This window comes from Triplophysa rosa, linkage group LG8 (assembly GCF_024868665.1).
Source record: "Triplophysa rosa linkage group LG8, Trosa_1v2, whole genome shotgun sequence".
NCBI lineage: Eukaryota > Metazoa > Chordata > Actinopteri > Cypriniformes > Nemacheilidae > Triplophysa > Triplophysa rosa.
Window position 1 is genome coordinate 25,169,530 of NC_079897.1, and position 21,725 is coordinate 25,191,254.

The 21,725-nt window shown below is 39.8% G+C and overlaps 1 protein-coding gene across 1 annotated transcript; it reads left to right on the forward strand.

Moving 5' to 3' along the window:
* The first annotated feature begins 901 nt into the window (after positions 1 to 901).
* Positions 902 to 20,892, forward strand: plekho1b (pleckstrin homology domain containing, family O member 1b). The gene is made up of 6 exons (XM_057340718.1): positions 902 to 1,244; positions 2,645 to 2,791; positions 9,062 to 9,202; positions 13,746 to 13,850; positions 16,955 to 17,056; positions 17,432 to 20,892. The coding sequence occupies exons 1-6, from the start codon at positions 1,218 to 1,220 to the stop codon at positions 18,113 to 18,115; spliced, it is 1,206 nt and encodes a 401-aa protein (XP_057196701.1). The 5' UTR covers positions 902 to 1,217; the 3' UTR covers positions 18,116 to 20,892.
* Positions 20,893 to 21,725: the final 833 nt, after the last annotated feature.

Consider the following 21,725-nt stretch of genomic DNA (forward strand, 5'->3'; position numbering starts at 1 on the left):
TACAGTTACACGCCGTATAAAGTGCTTGCTTATTACCATCTATTTCCACTCGATTTAAACCTTTAAACGGATAGTTCACCCCAAAATGAACTCTCACACTCAAGTAGTTCCAAACCTGCATAAATGTGACTACCATAGTAGAAAGAATTATTGTATCTTTTTTTTGTTCTGTTGAATTGGAAGAATTCTGTTGATTTTGAAGAACGTTAAAGAATTTAGGAAAACAAACAGTTCTGGGGCACCTTTGACAACCATTTTAATGGTAGTCAACGGTGCCCCAGAAATCTCTAACATTTAACATAAATTGCTAACATTTTTCCAAATATCTTTCTTTGTGTTTAACAAAACAAAGAAATAAAGGGTGAGAGTGAGTAATTCATGACCGAGTTTTCACGTTTGGGTGAACTATCCCTTTAAAATGACTTTTGTTGGTAGGCTATATTCTGATGTAACCACTTGTAATGTGATTATTCTGCAATAAAGAACATATCCCCGCTGTCCTTCCAAAAGCTCGGATGTCAAAATTCACTGTCTTTAAGGAAATAGAAAAAACACAGTACCTTTTATGTGATTAAATACTGTGTTGGTAAAGTTGACAAGCACTTTTTGATACCTTTTATCGGTCAGATATTTGCAAGCCCCAGTAACAAACATAAAGGGTGCAAATAATAATGATTTATGGCAAAAAATAAAATCAAGAAATATGGAGATACAGATTTCAGACGGACAGTAGCTATATTTTAAATAATTAAAAACACTTTTTTTCAGTTCAAGCACGTCATAGCTTGTAAAACAGTATCTTAACAGACGCTTTAAAGTAAAATGAGCACATTGCTTTCAGTAAGAGACCACCCCATTATCTTGCCAGTGACATCATCGTGGTGTCCATAGGTGGAGCTGTGGGGGACAAAGAGAGGGACCACCACACAGCTGCAAGTTCCTCGAGCTCAGTTAACTCCACGAGCGCTCAACCCCGCGCGACACGATGCCGTCAGCATCTAGGAAGCAGATTTCTCAGACCATCGCGGTCTAAAGGCGTGACCGTCGGACGATATTCTGCGTGGATCTGGAGGACAGTGAATGAAGTACGTAGACCGGAGGAGGCGTAGACTGAAGCTACATCGTGGTTTTGCGTGTAACGTTGCAGGATTTTGTTACGTTGTTGCGAAAACAAAGGATCTGGATTCGCCGGAGAGTCGCAAAGCTGGTTTATAGCCATGAAGAAGAACAATTCAACAAAGCGGGTAAGACATCGAGTCTATTATCAATGTGAAGTCTCTCTACACCGGGATTGAACACCGCATTTAAACACTATTTATACTTCTTAACAATACATTTCAGAAAGTGCATTGCGTTGTAAATGTTTCATTTGAGATATATTGTAAACCTGCGCACTTAAAGTCGATACAGTGGTGTGCTATTTTTTTATTTAAAGTTGAGCAGGCTTACGATAGTGAAATGAGGAAGACTTTTTGCGCTTTATGCAATATTTCATCGTACTTACATTGCTCCGTTATGTGTCAGTGCACCAGCCTTCAAGAAACATAATCGTGGTTTTATTAGAGTAAAAGCATAGTGTGACCCTGGACGACAAAACCAGTCTTAAGGGTCAATTTTTAGAAATTGAGATTTTTACATCATCTGAAAGCTGAAGAAATAAGCTTTCTATTGATATATGGTTTGTTAGGATAGGACACTATCTGGAATTCTTACAATGCTGGATCTGAGGGTGCAAAAAAATCAAAATACTGAGAAAATCGCCTTTGAAGTTGTTAATCTGAGGCACTGTAGCAGGCCATCCACTCACAAAAATAAAGTTTTTATACATATACAGTAGGAAATTTATAAAATATCTTGATGGAACATGATCTTTACTTAATATCCTAATGATTTTTGGCAAAAAGAAAAATCGTTAATTTTTACCCATACCATGTATTTTTGCCGATTACTAAAAATGTTCCCGTGCTACTTAAGACTGGTTTTGTTGTCCAGGGTCACGTATGTCTTTGTTGGATTTACTGCCATTTGTATTATTGAACTATTAAATATGAATACATTATTATGGTTCCTGTAGTGAGATAATGGTCAAATCGAGGTTTTATTGCATTTCTTCAAATGCCATATAGTTAAATTTTGGTTACTGTAGTATTGTTAATTTTCCTAAGAGATATTTTACGGTGCGTTTACTAAAATATTATTCCCATATAGACCATATTGGCATTAGTTTTTATTTATTTTCTTACGTTACTTGTTATTGTTTAGTAGTTACAATGTCTGTATTCATTTATTTGTCGCGCAGGAACGAAATATAAAAAATGTTTTTGTTCATAATATCTCAGTGTTATGAAAATGACTTGTGTGTGTGTAGTGTGAGAAGTAAGCACTAGGAATGTGATATAATCTACATAACAAAGACATGGTCTTTAAGAAAGTCTCCCCCTTTATGTCTCAATGGCCGTGTCTCAAACCCAAGTGAGCTGCCTTCCTAGACAACACATCTGGGCGTCATAGGCCTATGAATGACAAGAAGTGCTGTCTAGGTAGGCCTGTAGGCTTTGAAACAGAGGACACCCCACTTGGATCCTTGGGAGCCTTTTGAGATAATCTCACTGCTGTGTCTCTGATTTCATCTTTGTAAACGCAGGGCCCTCAGGACGCCAATCAACAGCCCGCGCAGCCCGACAAAACCGGCTGGATTCGCAAGTTCTGCGGCAAAGGGATTTTCAGGGAAATTTGGAAAAACAGATTTGTGGTGCTGAAAGGAGACCAACTTTACATTTCCGAAAAAGAGGTCAGTCTACTTATACCTATATGTTCCTTTCTCTTTTTTGGGGGGATATTGTCATTATTTGATCGATCAGATGACACAATTACTCACTTTAAATCACAAGTTTCCTATTTGATCGATATTAGTCAAGAAGACAAAGACGTCTTGGTGTATAATGGCAGATTTTCATATTTGGGTGAACTATTCCTTTAATAGCCTGCCCATGCTCAGTTGAGGCTTACTGTGGTTTTAGTGCCTAACACCTTCATCCAATTGCAGACATAGTCCTCGGATTAGAGTTGATGAAACACCAGGGCTCAGATGAACACCACAATATTGTAAACAAACGCTCATTACCAAGTCCGCAGTGAAACAATGTCCGCCTTTTAAACAATGTTCCTCTCATTTCTGGACAAACAGTTTTTTCCGGAGAGTTTCAGAATGCAATATGTAAGATGAACAAGGACTCTTTACGTACAACCTCAGTGTTCGTCTTCACTGTGGCTGATTTACTGCAGTGTGGGTGTATAGGAGAAGCATGATTGAGTTTGAGTCATGGTCACGCACGCACAAGAGCGTTTGCTGCGCTCAGCATCAGATCAAACAACGCAGAGGAAGCGTATGGGCTCTGGCTCGCAGCTCAGAAGGAGGATTGACCCTTTTAGTGCTTAACAGACTGAGGTTTCATCATGCTGGTGTCTAGATGTTTGCCTCCAGCTGTCTAGACAGACAACAGTTTTAATGATCCAGCTGTGTCGTTGTTTCAGATAAACAGTAGAACGAACCTCATTTATGTGGTAAAAATATCCCAGCTGGAGGAGTTAAACGTGTTTCTTTTTTTAAAATTTTTGTCTAATAGACTTCCCTCCGAAAATATACAGTATATGTATTTTTACTACAGTAAAACTATGGTAGCAATGTATTATATTTTCAATTTCAAGGTACTTTATTGGCATGATTGCGTGTTCTTACAATATTGCCAAAGCATTGAACATATAACAAAAGACATACATTAAGTACAAACATGAAATTAAAATTAAACTCTGCATTATAACAGAAAATAATCTGTAAGCTTTAATATTAAAAACAAAATTATGGTTTTGCAGTAGGCAGTAACTGGTATTTACCACGGTCATTTTTTTACACATTTGGGAATTTTTGTTATATGAGATTGCACGTTGACATTTGGACATATGGACATTTTTCATGTGACAGTATGAACTAAAAGGTGTCAGTAAGTTAAGAACGCTCATAGGAGCAGATATGTGATTGTTGTCTGGTATCCCGGTCTGGTCTGGAGATCAGATTCCTGGGAACTGATGTGGCAGATGTATGGAGCGTACACAGACGTGTGGGAGAGTCATTTCAATCTTCTCTATTGCACATTTACATTCCTCTCTTTTCCAATTGCTGCAGGCGGTCAGTCTCTGTGTACTGTAACTTACTCACACTTTGCAAAGTAATACTGTAAATGAAAGTCGTCCCCTAACTGGCATCAGAACTTTAGCATGAAAGGAGAAGAGAGCGAGAAGCTGCGTCTTCTGTCTGTGCGCTCAACTCTTATAAGGAAGCTGTGGTCTAATCTACGTAGAAACTCTTGCATTTATCTTCTGCTTTTTGCAGTCATGTGTCGGTGGCAGATGTGGGTGTAGTGGTCTTAATTTGTTTGAAATGTCCTTTGTCCTCTTTTCTTCCCTAAAATTAAAACGGCTACATCGGCATCACAGTTGATCTAATATGCTTCTTGCTGACTTTCTGCGTTAATGTTTTCTGTCCTTTTAAACGTTCTACTTGCTATTAAAACATTATTTCAAGTGAGAATGCTCACATTGAAAGCTCTTTATAATGGTACCGATGTCATCGTTTGTAATGACGTTAGTTTTCACTGAAGACGTTTTGCAGTGGAATGAAATAGACAGTCAAGTATATGAGTAAGTTCATACATTTCATGTATCGCACAGCAATTGAATTCCCATATGAGTATTGTATTTCCTAATACAAGAGGTCCAGATGTGAATAATATCGAGGGCCAGATGTCAGATGGTTTGAATGATTCCAGCTGTGTGAATCGGTGTTAATAGAAAACGTAAGGGAACGCTGAGATGGTGCAGTGCAATAGTAAAGGTTAGGAGACGCCATTGCACACTTGAACCAATCCATGCGGTGTCCAGTCGCATTACCATGAGCAGAAATGAAATCACAAAATGAATGAATCATTAGGTCCTGGTATGAGTCTGACTCGCTTTCTCTAAAGAAAAGAGTACTTGTGTTGTCACGCCATCTACAGTCATGAACTATTTCTGACTTCTTTAGGGTTTTTCTTTTGTTCCGCAAAGTTTCACAAGAAATCTTGGTCAACCCGTGTCAGATGCCTATTACTAATATTAAATTGCAAGTTGCAAGGAATTGAAGGGAAAAGTTGATCCAGAAATAGAAATTCTGACATCATTTATTCACCCTCACGTTGTCCGAAACTTGTACAGTATATTACTCTTACTTCTGTGGAACGCAAAAGAGGAGATTCTGAGAAATGTTTGTTGTTTTGTGTCCATACAATGGAAATCAATAGGGGTCAATGTTTTTTGGTTACTAAAATTTTTCTAAATATCGATATTTGTGTTCTGCAGAAGAAGGAAACCACATTAAATTAATACATTTAATACAAGAACGATGCCGGAGAGACGAGCCCCCTTTTAGCCTTGAGGCTGTGCATTCATCAGACCCGGTCAGGTCCTGACCTGTTCTGCATATGTTACATTATTATATTCATTTAACCTGCATTTTATTTAAAACCATAACCCGTTTTTGTAATATGTTTGTTCAGCACCTAATGTCCAATGCAAAAACTGAAGCAAAAACCAGCTAAGCACTGAATGTCAGAGAGGAAACATCTTTACTGTTATCTGTTTGTACGAGGTGATGTGAGCTCATCAGACCTTTATGTGAAGCAGTTCTGCTTCCTTCTCCTGCCCTTTCTGTTTCTCTATCAGACTGAACAAACACATCCTTCCTACAGCTTTCGTATCATAAAGCACCATTGACCTCACATCCACCCCGTTCATAAATTTCTGTTTAAACACTTCACCGTGACTTTTTAACGTGTGGGCCGAGGGGACACATTCCCTGCAGTATTCCTTTCAGATTTCTCTTTAGGGTATTTGTCTTCTCTAATACACCCTGAAATGTTTCGTGACCTCGATCGACATTGTCGGACTCTTAGACTGTTTAATGGGGAAAGTAAACATGAAATTGAATAGCTAAATGTGATTTAGGCAGGGCTTGACTGGCCCTTTGAATGACAGTGAAACACGAAACGAGTCTCTGAATGATCCACCTGGCCTCACACTGAAACTAAATGAATAGAGAGACGTCAACAGAAAAGTCTCCGTAATACAGTTGATTTGTTGAGTGTCCCTTTATGAATAAACATCGGAATCAGTGCTGGAGAGAGCAAACGTTTCACAACCCAATACAAAAATGCAACTACTAGCCTACGAAAAACGAAATTTCACTTCAGAAAATATATTAGACTTGACCTTCAGATTGTAAACACAAACAAATGGCATTTTACGGTAATGCAATTAGAGTCTAGGGCGTTTAAAAGGATAAGCTCATATTTTTGTTAAAGCATACAAATATAAATCGCGGAACTTTTTACATGCTGCATTACAGTATGCATGGAGGGTTAAGTCAGATTATTCTTGTGCAAAAGTTTATGACCCGAGTTAAAAAAATTGGATAAATAATGCAAAAGCAATGACTCTACTAAGTAAAATGTTCAAGTCTTAAGCAAACATTGCATTTTTTAAGTTTGTTCAGTGCAGTTTCTTTCCCCATAGACTTCCATTGTAAGTTCATTACTGAAGTCAACGTGACCTTTGGTTGTTTTAGGTTGTTTTCAATCCGTGGCTAAATTACTTTCTGTGGTAACTGACAGCATTCCACAGATGCAGTTGGTTACAATTTTGTTCTAAAACTGAGAAAATTTAACATCACACACAACAAAAATTCCAGACAGCTTTGGTATAAAACAGAGAGCGTTGTGATTACAGAGCACATATCAGACAGCCTGGCAAGACTGTGCCATTATTTCTGAACTACACTATTTTTACTTTGTTTTTCTGCTTGGAAGAAAGTTCGTCGACTAATAGGGCTGGGCGATATATATCGTGATTCACACTAATTATACATGTGTAAATCTGTTCTGAAATCCATTCTCAGTTTTATGCACAGCTCTTTGATCAGTAGGAAGTACTGCCTGATCTAAAATCACTACGAGATTGAGTCGTTTATAACGTGCATTTGAAAAAGCAACACTCGTCAAACATCATCATTATAAATATACTTTATTATCACGAAAATATCTGCAAAGGTTTGAAGAACAGCGATAGAAATCACCATTGTCGTTTCCTGGAACTGTGTGGCTGTGTCCGAAATCTACTACTTCCATACTATTTAGTGTACGAGTCAGGAATAGTACGTCCGAAACCCCAGTATGCAAAACAGTAGGCGAGAAATACCCGGATGGTCTACTACTTCCGCCGAGATTCGTGAGTGTGGATCGGATGGACACTTCTAATAAATACACTCAAATAAATATAGCGGAAAAGTAGTCCGTTTTTAACGTAAGTGCCAATAAATGAATATCACATGACTAAATTATGTTTAATCAATGCTCACGTACAGGTTGTTGTTAATACGTGATAGGTCAAAGAGGATACGGGTCACATGACCGTAAAACATGGCGGACGCATTATGTCCGAAGTGTATTCATACTACTCACACTCCGTGCTGTTTTAACGGCCGATAGGTGGGTACTTATTCAAATTCAGTACGTACTGTCACAGTATGCCATTTCGGACGCGGCGTGTGTGTAAATCGTTCCTCTTCTGTGTCCCATATTCGGAGTATCTGCGCGAGAGCGCCCTCTGGCTTTCGGTTGTTGCGGCATTTAACCGTAATTCATTGAGGAAACTGAGCATAAGAATTGCACGATATATCGCCCAGCCCTAATTTGAACTTTTCTTTTCGATGTTAAGGATGCTATTCTTTGCGGAAGAATGATTCTGTTTAAAGCTTAATGGACAACACATTAAATATAGATGAGTCTCTTTATTTGCAGTTAAAAAGGTCAGCAGTTTCACGAGCCCTTGTCAATTCAGTTTTGAAGAGGCAATTTCAAGTGTCGTAAATTCTCTTTAAAGGTCCGAATAGAGCGTGAAAACACGTCTGTGTGGTCTATTGTTCTGTTTGCTAACTGTGCAACAAGCTTCTTATTAGATTCATACACAATCACCAAACTCTTAAACTAGAAAAATGCTTTAAAATGAAATGAATAGTCTGTATAAGATTCCAGTTGCTGTTTAGCACATTCATTCAATGAATTGTTCATTTCATTGGCAGTTTTTCAGAATGATCTCGGATTACAGACTTTTACTGTGCCAGTTTTGGTGTCAGATATGTCAGCGATCATTTTACAGATAATGACAGTGAAACAAAATGCCTTTAGATCTCGTCAAATAAATGCTTTAATATCTGCATCACGTCATTTTTCATCATCATACCTCAAAGTATCTTCATCGACTACAGAGTGCATTAGTACTCAGAATAGCAAACTTCAGTATAATCTTAAATCTTGTTGTAGGGAGAGCTTTCAAATGTCAGGCATTGACTTCAGACTGTGTCCTATCTATCCTCTCGTGAAAAAAAGGATTTCAGGCTCAGATTGCAAGTTAATTGCTGTCTTTGTGCTGCTGGAACAGTAGATGTACTATTTGTAAAGCCATTCCCCGTTGTGACACCCATAGGGCAGTGCGTGTGCTGCCAGTACTCTTAAGTACTGCGACACACAACCAGCTGTGGCCTTGCGTGCATGCACACCGTTTTTTTGTCTTTGGTGCCGTGTTAATGGCAATCGATTGTGGGCTAATGAGACCGTTTGGCAGGTGATGCCAAATCAGACCATGTTGTTCCCTTTGAATCTGGGCTACAAGGTTGTGTTGTCTGACCCTAGGTCTTTGTGTTTTTGAACCATGTTTGACATCGGTCCCAGATCCCAATTTGCAGCAATATCTTTGGCCAGTTTGACTAAACCCCAAGTACTGCAGTGCCGATTTCTGCAGGTTTGACAAAAACTGCAAAAACTTTTTCTGCTGTGTCCCGAGCAAGTGTGACACAAGTTAGCAAACTGTGCTTTGCGCTTCTCAATACTGATAAAAGTTTATCGAGCATTTTTTTGAGACCATCATATATGTGTAGAAAATAAAAAAAAGAAATCTCTGCTTTCTTTCTCAGGTAAAAGATGAAAAGAAAATCCAGGAAGTGGTGGACCTCACTGACTACGAGAGGTCTGAGGAACTCCGCAAAGCCAAGAGCAGAAGCAAAAAGAACCACAGCAAGTTCACGCTCCTGCGTTCCCGGCAGCCAGGAAACACGGTCAGTTTCTACAGGAAGTGAGTTTTTACAGCTGAAGATAAAGCATAAAGGGATAGTTCAACTAAAAAGGAAATTGCTTTTATTATTTACTTACCTTCATGTCATTTCAAACCTGTATGACTTTCCTTGTTGTGCAGAACACAAAATGCATTTTGAGGAATGTTGGTAGCTTCCATTGACATCCGTTGTATGGACACAAAACCACCGAGACATTTCTCAAAAGTGAAAAAAGAGTCATATACAGGTTTGGAGTAACATGGGGTGATTAATCAATGGCAGAATTTTTCTTTTTGGGTGAACTATCCCCTTTAATGGGTTTGTGGCATACACCAGAACAGTCAGTTTGCAGTTATACAATGAGACTGGATTACCTGTTGCACAACCCGAAAATCCATGCCTATTCATTTGAACACATTTGAGCTAATTGAATACATGTTGTTTTTGGGGAATTTTACATTATTGGATTGGGCGAGTTGCATTGGGACCAAGGGCTGAGAGCTTTGTTTACTGGAAAATAAGCCACTAGTCAATAGCTGGCATGTCATCGGTCTGTGAGCTCATACTCGGTTGACCTCTTTAGTCATCCCATCCTGCTTAATTGGCTTTTAGTAAGAACGTCTCAGCTTAATGCCTTTCACTAGCACACCACAGGCGTCCATGAATATCCTTCATCCTGAAGACCAACACAAACAGAACATGAGTGCAGTGTTTAGGCTTATTTGAAATGGTTAAAATGGGCGTATTTTCATGTTAAAATACCCCAAAATACCTGCCTCGTAGCAACAAAGAAACAAAAAAAGTATTTACTTCTTACTTAAAGTAAGCTTTAGTAAAAGAATCTAATAAAATACTTAAAACAAGATACATTTGCTGTAGTGAAATTATGTTTGGTGGCACAGAAAAGACAAAAGTCTTTTTTTATTAAAGTATTTCATTAGTATACATACTACGGCCCTATCGTACACCTGGCGCAATGCGGCGCAAGTGTTTTTGCTACTTTCAGCTCAACGCAGTTCTCATTTTCCCGTCCTGCGCCGCGTTGTTTAAATAGCAAATGCATTTGCGCTCATTTGTGCGCCCGTGGGCGTGCTGGTCTAAAAAAGAGGTGTTTTCAGGCGCAGTGTTGGTGCGTTGCTATTTTGAGGAACTGAAAATAGACTGCGCCATAGACCAACTCAAACCCAAAGTCTGCTCTTGCAAAGTCCGCCGTGAAAATAGCGAATCCACCATGGCACGAGCGCAACTGGCTCTTAAAGGGAATGAGAGATGACAATTTGATTGGTTTATTGCACGTTACGCCCAAAAAACACCCATTACTCATTAAGAGAATCGGGACAACCCGTTTAGACCATGCACGCCGACCGTTTTCCCGTCGTTAAACTAGCAAAAGTGGATTCGGACATGATTGCACTTGCGCCCTGCGCTTTAGACCATGCGCTTAGATCGTGAAAATAGGGCCCTATATATGTAGTGTAGTATATTATAGCCGTCTCTTAAATACATAGCTCCGTGCTGGAAGTCAATATATGCACTTCTCATTAAACACATTTTTATCACTTAAGGCAAGGTCCTTTTAGATGTCTGCATTCGTATAGATTAAAAGGCTGCCCTTACCAGCTGGATATATTTTTTTTAGATTTTTAGGGGATTTTTGAGAACTTGGAAAAACATTATTCAATTCAATTCAATTCAATTTTATTTATATAGCGCTTTTCACAATGTGCATTGTTCCAAAGCAGCTTTACAGGAGCAAATAAGAAAAACACAGAAAGGTAAAACACAGCACAGTGCATGGTGTTTATAGACCAAGCAAGATCATTATAATAAATAATATCTAATAAATAAATGAATAAATAAATAAATAAATGCAGTCTCCCGGTGAGCAAGCCAACACTGCACTGCTCTGCTGTGGCGAGGAACCCAAACTCCAATGATGAATAATGGAGAAAAAAAAACCTCGGGAGAAACCAGGCTCAGCCGGGAGGGCCAGATCTCCTCTGACGTGTCATAGCTGCACTCAGTGACCCCGACCAAAGCCACCGAGCAACGTCCACGAAGAACAGGGAGAGCCCACGAGCCGCGACCCAGGAAGCCCCACCCGCCGAAACCGTGCAGGTCCAACCCGGTCCCATTCCGCGATCAACAACAGACAACAGAGGAACAACCAGGGAAAAGTAGTAATGGCATAATTAACTTTATTCCTCTGTTGTCCGACATCGACCACAAAACAAGACCAACCAGACCAGACCCACACAGTCCCAACAAATGAAACGCCCCGAACCACAACCAACAAGCCCCCCCACTCCCTACAACACCCACCCAGCTACCTCCAATCAAAGTCACTGAGTGCAGCCATAACTTCAAACTGCTGTCGTGTGATGTAAGTTTAGCATTAAATACCAAGTATTGTAAATTTAGCATTTATGTGACAGGTAGTCCGTCTTTGCTCTCGGTTGGGGATGGAATTGTCTGAGCTGGGCCGGCCAGATGGTCGCCTTTTTCTTGGGTGGTGATGGAATTGCCTTGGATGGAGCTGGATGGTCAGTCAGTCCGCAGGCTCTCGCAGGAGGATGGCACGGGATTTTCAGATGTAGCTGGCGTAATCTCTAGTTGTGGATGGGCATATGACGTTCATCTGGGTCTGGCGGAATCTCTCCCTACCTCGGGATGGGCATCCCGAGGCGAGGGCAGAAACAGAAAGAGAATAATTAGCGTAGCTGCTGTTCATTAGCTATGTATTAGTGAATGCTTGGCTGAAAAGATGTGTCTTTAATCTAGATTTAAATTGGGAGAGTGTGTCTGACCCTCGAATAGTATCGGGGAGGCTATTCCAGAGTTTAGGTGCTACGTATGAGAAAGCTCTACCCCCTTTGGTGGATTTAGTTATTCTAGGTGTTATCAAAAGTCTGGAGTTTTGAGATCTTAGAGAGCGTGATGGGTTGTAGTGTGGTAGAAGCTCTGTTATGTAGGTAGGGGCTAAACCGTTTAAGGCTTTATAAGTAATTAAAAGAACTTTAAAGTCAATACGATACTTAATGGGTAACCAGTGAAGGGTTGATAACATTGGGGTTATGTGATCGTATTTTCTGGACCTGGTTAGAACTCTGGCAGCTGCATTCTGAACTAACTGTAGTTTGTTTATTGATGCTGCAGGACAACCACTAAGCAGTGCATTACAGTAGTCAAGTCTTGAGGTCACAAATGCATGAATAAGCTTCTCTGCATCAGCCACACATAAAATATTTCGCAATTTGGCAACATTTCTAAGGTGGAAGAAGGCTGTTTTTGTGACATTTGAGATGTGATTTTTAAATGACAGGTTGCTGTCTAATATAACGCCAAGGTCTTTAACTGTATTTGTTGGAGTAACAGTGCAGCCTTCAATTTGCAGGTCATAATCCGAAATATTCTGCTCACGTGTCTTTGGTCCGATAAGTAATATTTCTGTTTTATTAGAATTTAAAAGAAGGAAATTACAAGTCATCCAATGCTTTATATCGTCGATGCACTCTGCCAATTTGGATAGTTGGAAGGAATCATCTGGTCTTGATGAGATATATAGCTGAGTATCATCTGCATAACAGTGGAAGCTAATTCCATGTTTTCTAATAATGTTTCCAAGGGGCAGCATGTATATGGAGAATAGCAAGGGTCCTAAAACCGATCCCTGAGGTAATCCATAATTTACTTGCGTTAGATTTGATGATTCCCCATTTAAATGGACAAATTGATGTCGGTCTGATAAGTAAGATCTGAACCATTGTAGTGCCTGTCCCTGAATACCGGTATAATTGTGTAAGCGATCTGACCAATTATACCGGTATAACCGATTATGGTAACGTCTGACCAATCCTTTAAAATCCAACAGGGAGACCCGAGTTAATCCTCGGACACAAACATGGTGGGCCTTAGGAAAATCAGCACCACCTCCCCCAAACACACCCCTGTAGTCTACACACATGCACATGGATAAACACGTCCCCCCTGCTTACAACAGCTGCTGCACATGCAGCTCAACAGAGGAACCACCCGTATAAATGACCTTATTCACTTCTCTTTCCCTTCAGGACCTTTTTTTGGTTATCCACCAATCATTGTTGCAATCGTTAGTAAAACCATTCTTCATGTTAAGTCAAAGGCATCAATTTGCCAGAATGACTGTTTGAACAAATAACACGGATATACATATGCTTATATGTCATGCACGAGGCTCAGGATGATTTCTTAGCAGTATAGAGGTGATGTGACATCAACAGTCTCATCCGCACAGCTGCACCATCAACAGAAGGGTGGTGGTCATCACAGATTCAGCAGACGCTGTTAGAAAGACCAGCAGTGTTGTTGCCTAATATGCTGTTTTCTGCCTCATGCTGTTGTCATCAGCTGTCCACAGACAGAGCCGTATGGCCATACCTGCTCATTTACGCTTACCTCATTACATTTGTAGGTCTGCCTCATGCAGTGTTCAGAATAACACTAGGTGAACGTTCAACTGTTAATATTCAGGCACGGTATTAAAACAACTCTCACCCCGTACACGCAGGTCCCAAATCTAGTATTTCTGGCTGTCAGTCCAGAGGAGAAGGAATCATGGATCAATGCTTTGAATGGAGCCATCACCAGGGCCAAGAATAGCATATTGGATGAGGTAAGCAGGACATGCCCATCTATTTGCATATTACATGTTTAACAATGTTCATATTTGGCGGCACTTGCGATCACTATTGCTTACAAGGGTTCAGACCCTCAGGATTCAACATTTCGCCAACGATACCCAAAATTGTGTCGCTGGTTGAAGAGAGGTAAACATTTTTATTGGCTGCCAGACTATACAGTGTGGACAAAATCTATAGAGACCAAAACATTATCATAGGGAAGGGCTCTTTTCATTTAAATCAGTGTGCACCACCATACAACCACTTAGAATACCATAGCAACCATCAAAACATACTGGTAACCACATAGAAACTAGAAAAACAACTCAAACTCAAAACTAGGACTACAACGGTACACGTCAAGTAGGACGTATTTGATCTAATGCAGGAAGAACTGTCACAATATGCAGAGATTAGCAATGGCATAGAAACACCTAGGCAACCACCCTAAACACATTAGCATGGTGTTGGTGAGTTATGCACAAGCCAACACGCAAGTCAATGGCAGGCCCTCGGAGAAGCCACTTTTATTCAAAGTTTTAATCACACAGACGTCTGCCCTCTCGTTCCCTGATCTTTTCACAGTTTGTTTGCGAAGGTATTTGCTCATTTTAAAAGCGGGTCTATAATCACGCTCGGCACACAGTGCATGGGAGAAAATGAATCACTCCACCAAAAATAGACTAGAGAGTCATGTCTCTCAAACAGTTAGATAGGAGTGTATCCCACCTTTATTTTCCTCCTAAGGATCAAATATTTAATCCGGCCTCAATGTCCACGCTGTCAGCTTTCTTTAAATCAACATGTGACGTGACGTGTATAGTGATGTTAGCATGGTGTTGGTGAGTTATGCACTAGCCAACACGCAAGTCATTGGCAGGCCCTCGGAGAAGCCACTTTTATTCAAAGTTTTAATCACACAGACGTCTGCCATCTCGTTCCTACTATAATCGAGGTATACAATTACAAACGTAGACCTTTATACGCATAATAAATGTGACCCTGGATCACAAAACCAGTAGCACGGGAACATTTTTAGTAAAAGCCAAAAATACATTGTATGGGTCAAAATTATCGATTTTTCTTTTATGCCAAAAATCATGCTCCGTGAAGATATTTTGCAAATTGCCTGCCGTAAATATAGAAAAACTTTATTTTTGTGAGTGGGTGGTCTGCTACAGTGCCTCTGATTAACATCTTCAAAGGCGATTTTCTCAATATTTTGATTTTTTTTGCACTCTCAGATTCCAGATATTCCAGTCCTATCCTAACATCTAAGCCTAAATTTCGAAAAATAGACCCATAAGAGTGGTTTTGTTGTCCAGGGTCACAAATGTGTTCTTTTTTCATATTGACCTATGTACATTGTCACATCAGATAAATAAATATTAAGTGAGTTGTAAATATGACATTGCTAACATTCATGCACACAAAAGCCTCCTTTTATGGCATGTGTCAAACCTATTTGCATTGATTGTTATTTAAGTGCACACGCAATTTAGATTTGCATAGGCAAACAAGTTATTTATATGGCTTCTTATTATATGAGAAAATCTGTGACTTCTTAAACTAGAGAATCATTTAAATAAATAAGAGCGGGTGCGTCTGTGCTTTCCTTTTAAACGTGTTGACAGGCCTGCTTTATTTATTACATAACCACGTGTATTTTGCACTGCACAGTGTTGAGTCTCTCTCACTTTTGGCTTCAAACAGGTGAGGAGGCTTTTTTCAGGCATGCAGACAGCAGTGTGAGACGGGTAACAGGAAGTGTAGCACAGGAAACAGCTCAGAAAAAGTTACTAGCTAGGACACCGTTTATTTTAAATGAGAGGGGTGAACGGTCACAGAATTGAAAGCAAATGCAATTTCATAAAACCGATGTGTGATAGAGAAGTACGATGAGCGTTTGAGAGCTTAGCGTGGGGGTGGTTACCAGGGTCCGCCAGCATTCGCTTTATTTGTTGCGCGGGAGGCACGCTATACATAATGTTTATAGCCACATTTTCCATGCATCCATTAAAAAGTGTACTAGATTACTTTGGGTTTAGGAATCAATATTGGATTGTTTAAAATCACATTGTTTACCCGTCCTTATTCTTTTCTGCTCCTGTTGGGTTGGTTTTGCAAATTTCAGTATGTCAAAGTTCTGCATAACCGATGCCGAGCACCGATGCATGATGCAAGTGTTGAGAAATGTGTAGGCAGGCCAAGTAGCTTGACACTGATAAAATATGCATTCAGTAGATACAAGCAACACCAATATCTTCACACACGCACACATATACTGGATTTTCTGGCGAAAAATGTGGATTGTGTGCCTGTCTGCAAAATGTGTTGCCATTATGCTTCGTGATAGTTGCCAGGGGTTTACTAGGGTTTTTTGGATGGTTGCTAACCATTTTTATTCTGAGAACGAACACATAACACTAATAATAGTGATGCTTGTCTAAGCAAATACCACAAAAAAATGATGTGTGTGAAAAGATATTTATGGAAGCAAATATAAGCATATAGACTTTTACATGTAAACAACACTAGTCCAGAAACTACTACACAACCAACAGAACATTTAGAACTGAATTTAAATGTTAAGAATTAATTATATATGTGAATTAAAAGAATAATAAATAAAAAAACGCATACAGGAAGTGCTTCTGGAATGCTGTTGTTTACATCTAAATGTATCTATATGTATTAAGTTAAGTTTGTTAAATAATCTACAAACATTTGGATGGAGTTTGTAATAAACAAATGCAATCTTATTCCATAAATCCCAACCAGTCGCACAGTAAGATAAGCTATAAGCTCCTGGCCCAACACAAGCCATCACAGAACACACTCTTGAACATTACAGTTTACAGCATAAGCTTTCTTGTAAACAACAGGCTTTGTTTTCTGTGTAACACATTTTCACAACACACTTTTCCAATCTACTCTTGTGTGTCCTCGTACAACACATGCAAATAATAAATACCCCCACACCTCCTCCTTCCCATGATGCCACAGGCTGGTGTGAAACATGCAGCATCTGATAGTTCACATGTGATTGAACGGTTCCGTTTGGCTTTATTTCACCACTCTCTGTCTGACCCCATAGGTGACGGTGGAAGAGGACAGCTTGCTGGCCCATCCGACGCGTGACCGGGCTAAGATCCCCCAGACTCGCCGCCTGCCCACCCGCGGACACCTCATGGCTGTGGTAAGCGGTCCATTTGCTCTGAAGGTCATCTCGTTGAAGATGAGCAGCCTGTTGGGAAAAGGCTGAAATGATGCATTTAAAACTATCCTGAAAAGGTGAAGTGTCATTTTTTTCAATGGTAAAATATTGTTACGCAACACAAAAACATTGGTAAAAATGAAAAACAATGTTTCTTTAATGTATAAGAGACAAAAAATTACAAAACAAAATGCAAAAAAAATATATATATACAGTAGAATATACAAATATCTCGATAAATTGACCGAGCAATGTACGAGCAAAAAAATGACATTTCATGTTGCTTGCGTCACAGAGATTTGTTTGTCAAACATTTAGAAAGTAATCAAAATTGTGCGTCATTTTTATTATTTATAGGCTTCTACCACCAACTCGGACGGCATGCTGACCCTTGACCTCATACAGGAAGAAGACGTCACCACAGAAGAGCGAGACACTTGTAAGGAGAACCCCGATCAAGCCGAGTCTCAACACATCCCAAATTCTCAGCGCTCGACCGCTGACACGTCGAAGCTCTCCGTCAGTAAAGACACCCCTGGGAAATCCCAAAGTCTCCCTCGTAAGAGTGAGAGCTCATGGGACTGGTCGGAGTCACAGACGCCACAGCTGCGCAAAAAAAACTCTGAGAAAAACCGCTGCGCATCCATGGACGAGATCCTGGCGCATTCGGAGACGCGGGCCATCCCTCACTGCTCGACTTCGGCTCCCGTACAGCCCGTCAGTCAGCTTCAGGACCTCATCACCCAGAAGCTGGAGAGAACTCAAGAGCTGCTGACGGAAGTACGGACGCAGGCCAAGGGGAAGTGCTCGCCAACCGGGAAGAACTCCAGCCCCGACGGCCAGAGGAAAGAGGCGGAGCGCCTGCTGGAGGAGGCGGCCTCCACCTGGGGTCAGGCGCGTGACGTACTGGAGGAAGTGAAGGAGCTTCGAGCTCTTTACAAGCAGCTTGACTCGGCCTCTTCGATGGCACTCGGTCCGTCACAGAATGGCAAACTAAACAGCCCTCAACAGGGAAACCACAGGAGAAGCATGATGTCTTAACAGGAGCGCAGAACGTTCTCCAAACACAATACGTCTTTTTTAACGGACTCTTCCTGCTTTGTTATTGCTGGAATTAACAATAGGAATAATATTGTTAATAATGAATACCATGAGCTATACTGTACATGTTTGTATGTATGAATTGCAAAAGAGCAAATCTAGTTTCTTCCACTCCCTTAATATCAGCTTCAGTCAGACAGAAACAAAAGGGCCTGGTGGTTTTCCAAACACAAGCTGTTGCGCAGTTTTCACAGCGTGGAGTCACCGAGGGGCCCATCAGGGTAAAACAGGGTGAGAAACACCAGACGGTGGTGATCGCCAGCCTATCACAATGTGAATGTTTCGGAATACACTGGAGGAGCTTCAAAATGGTCTATTTTACTCCCTGGGTCCTTTTTTTGTTATAATAACTCCCAGCACACTTTCCTCTGCTGTTGATGCAAATCAAGCTTGTAATAAGATGCAATCAGGGCGTGGCCCAACGCATTTGGCCACGCCTCTTTGTTCGGACGGCAGAGCTCTGCGCCCCATCGGATGGGTTGTAACTGTGAACAAAGCCATGTGTAACCTGTATGAACATGAATACGTGTGACGTCCGGTGCCAGTGTTGCTGCGGAAAGCGACGCAGCTGCCATTGACGAGACGCCGTGTGGTGGCTGGAAGCATCTAGCTGCAAGGAAGCGATTCATAATAATAATCACACATTTGCACTATGGAGAATGCTGTAAAACGAGAGTGACACTGGCAAGCTATCTTTTCAAACCTAAGAGGCAGAACAGACAATCTACTGGAGGTCGGGAAATATGGGTTGCGTAGCTCCAAGTCTTTACACCTAAGTGGTATTTTCATGAAGACCTTTCAAAATACAAAAGCTGCCTTATTGTCGAAAGGGCACGTGCAAATTGCATTTCAAACTCTCAAAGACTCCGATTTTAAAAACAAGTTGCCTGCGCCTCAAGAAATGGTGGCAGAGATGCTTTTTGAGCAGAACTTTATTTTGCTTGTGCTTTGCTTTGCAGGACGTTCGTCTTTGGGGAACTATGCAAGATTGCATGGGTGAATCTCATGAAACCTGCCAGGACGTGCCATATTTCACCTAAAAGAAACGTATATTTTGCTTTACAAAATTTGAAGGTCCAATGTGTAATTGTTTGGAGGATCTATTGACAGAAATGCGATATAATATGTGTATAAAGACCTTACATAATGAAGCGTTGCGTCACCATGTTTCTACAGTAGCCCTAAGCGCGTTTCGTAAATACGTTATCTCCTTCGGCAAAAACGTGACCACATCTTAGCTCTGTGTCAGCCACCGTAGTGCTTCGAAAGGGAGGGGTGAGCTGTTGGTTGCAATGCGCAACCTCACCACTAGATGCCGCTAAATCCCATACACGGGACCTTTAAGGCTAATAAGGATATAATTGTTTTTTTTATTTTTACAAAATATTACAATAATCTAAAAAAACAACTTGAAGTTGTGTTCAAATCTTATTTTTTACAACAACAAAAAATCTTTTGGGTGGTGAAATATGACCAGTTTTCATGAGATCCACCTGCGTACGATACAGGTATTAGGATTTACTGGCAGTGTGCAGTATGGTATTGATTTTTATGACCAAAGGGTACGTCTTGCCAGTACACCACACCTTGTTTTACAGTTTGTAGCTTAAATAATGTGTTTGCACAATTAAACAGGTCACCCTGTTCTGTCATTAAGACTTGATTATAAACAGTGTTATATTTTTTGTACATTTTATTGTAAAGTGCTTTTTTGTAGAGAGACTTTTTGCTTTTCAAATGTTTAACTCAGAAACCACTTTTCCTGAAACAACCAGACATTCCTCACTTCTGGAACAAAAAAATGTCAGAATCATGGAAACGTCTTATAGAAAGCCTACAGCAGTCCTTAACTTAAAAAAATACAGGTAAATGATTCACACGTTTCCAAATATCTCTATTCTTAGGCTTCATGTTATCGCCACACAGATGCCAAAGGTTTTCTGTATCTCACACGCTCTCATCTCGAACGTCGTGTGGTCTTTTCATGCTTATTCAGATGAATTGGTTTGTTCCGTCTGTCATGACGTGATATTTTTACAGTGCCAGCAGAAGGTGAATCTCATTACCCGAGCATCTGTCAGGTAGTGGCGTTCATCATTCAGACCGGCCGTGATCAGCAGGGGTCATATTAGATGACATCAAACCAATCCTGTCCCACAGGTCCTATCACGCAGTACAACAGAAACCCAGCCATATTACGCCTGTACTTTGACAGTCATTAAATCAGTCATTTATGACTTGTTTTTACTCTATGTTGACGTCAGAAATCACGTGACTGTTTAGATCTGATGTTTCCTAAATGCTGTGTGGATCCATTTATGTATGCCATAAGATTGTTCAACTGATGTTGCTATTTTCTTTGACTTCGGCAGACCTTTGATAAAATGTGAATGTGAAAAATGTCTCTGCTGTGTCATTGTGGCCGGACCATTATAGTTTTATATTGGGGATGCAGTTTTATATGTGGCTAGAGAGTCAGTCTATTCATGCTCAAATAACACTGTTACTGTCCTACGCTATCAAAATGAAGTTAATTTTTCAAAGCGCTTTTTAAGGTCATTTTATTTCTTTTTTTATAGAAAAACCTAAGTATTTGGTTTAAATGTAATAATAAAAACATTATTGCATTAATAATCTATTTGCTAAAAGGACTAGTAAAAGTATCTGGAGGCCATGTTGCTTAGGACCGGCTCATCTCTTAGTTATTTACTTTAGACAAGGGCTGTCAAACGATTAATCGCGATTAATCGCATCCAGAATAAAAGTATATTATATAAATATAATATATTTCTGTGTACTGTGGATATTATTTTTGTATTTATAAACACATGCACATACATGTATAAATATTCAGGAAATATCTATTTATTTATAAAATGATGTATTTATTTATATTTACTAGGGCTGCTCGATTATGACAAAAAACATAATCACGATTATTTAACACGATTACTCATTAACTTTTAAAACAACATAGAAAATAAATAACTTTGCTTTTATACTGTGAATTCAACTGAAAAATTAATTCGAAGAAATAGCACAGCTGAACCACTGCAAAGGAAAGGGGTGCGCTGTGGATTTATACCACAAGAAAAGAGAGGATCCTTGCAAAATGGAAGGTGGCACAATAATCATTTTACTTCGATTATTTTGTTTTTGTAATTGTTGAAGGCCAAAATTGATGATTACGATTAATTTTCGATTAATTGCACAGCCCTAATATTTACCAATAATTTAAAGTATTTATAAATTGTTTTTTTTATATTTTTCTTTTTCTATATGCATGTATCTGAATGTGCTTTTAAATACAAAATTATGATGTACTGTACACAGACAAATATTATGTAAACACAAACTTTTATTTTGGATGCGATTAATCGTGATTAATCGTTTGACAGCCCTAATTTAGACGCAACCACTTGTCCAATGAAACTGATATTCATTTTATTCCAGAGTTTTAGTTGTTCATACGATGCCTGCATACATGTGAAGTTGGTCATCACCGTTACTATTTTGTTTATTTTAACAAAGCTGAATTCTGCAGCTGAAT

What these genes read in the sequence shown, in the direction of transcription:
- plekho1b (XM_057340718.1), top strand. Translation starts at nt 1,218, where the DNA reads ATGAAGAAGAACAATTCAACAAAGCGG. An exon ending in AGAACAATTCAACAAAGCGG is followed by an intron (nt 1,245 to 2,644) that starts GTAAGACATCGA and finishes TTGTAAACGCAG; the next exon opens with GGCCCTCAGGACGCCAATCA. An exon ending in AGAATAGCATATTGGATGAG is followed by an intron (nt 13,851 to 16,954) that starts GTAAGCAGGACA and finishes CTGACCCCATAG; the next exon opens with GTGACGGTGGAAGAGGACAG.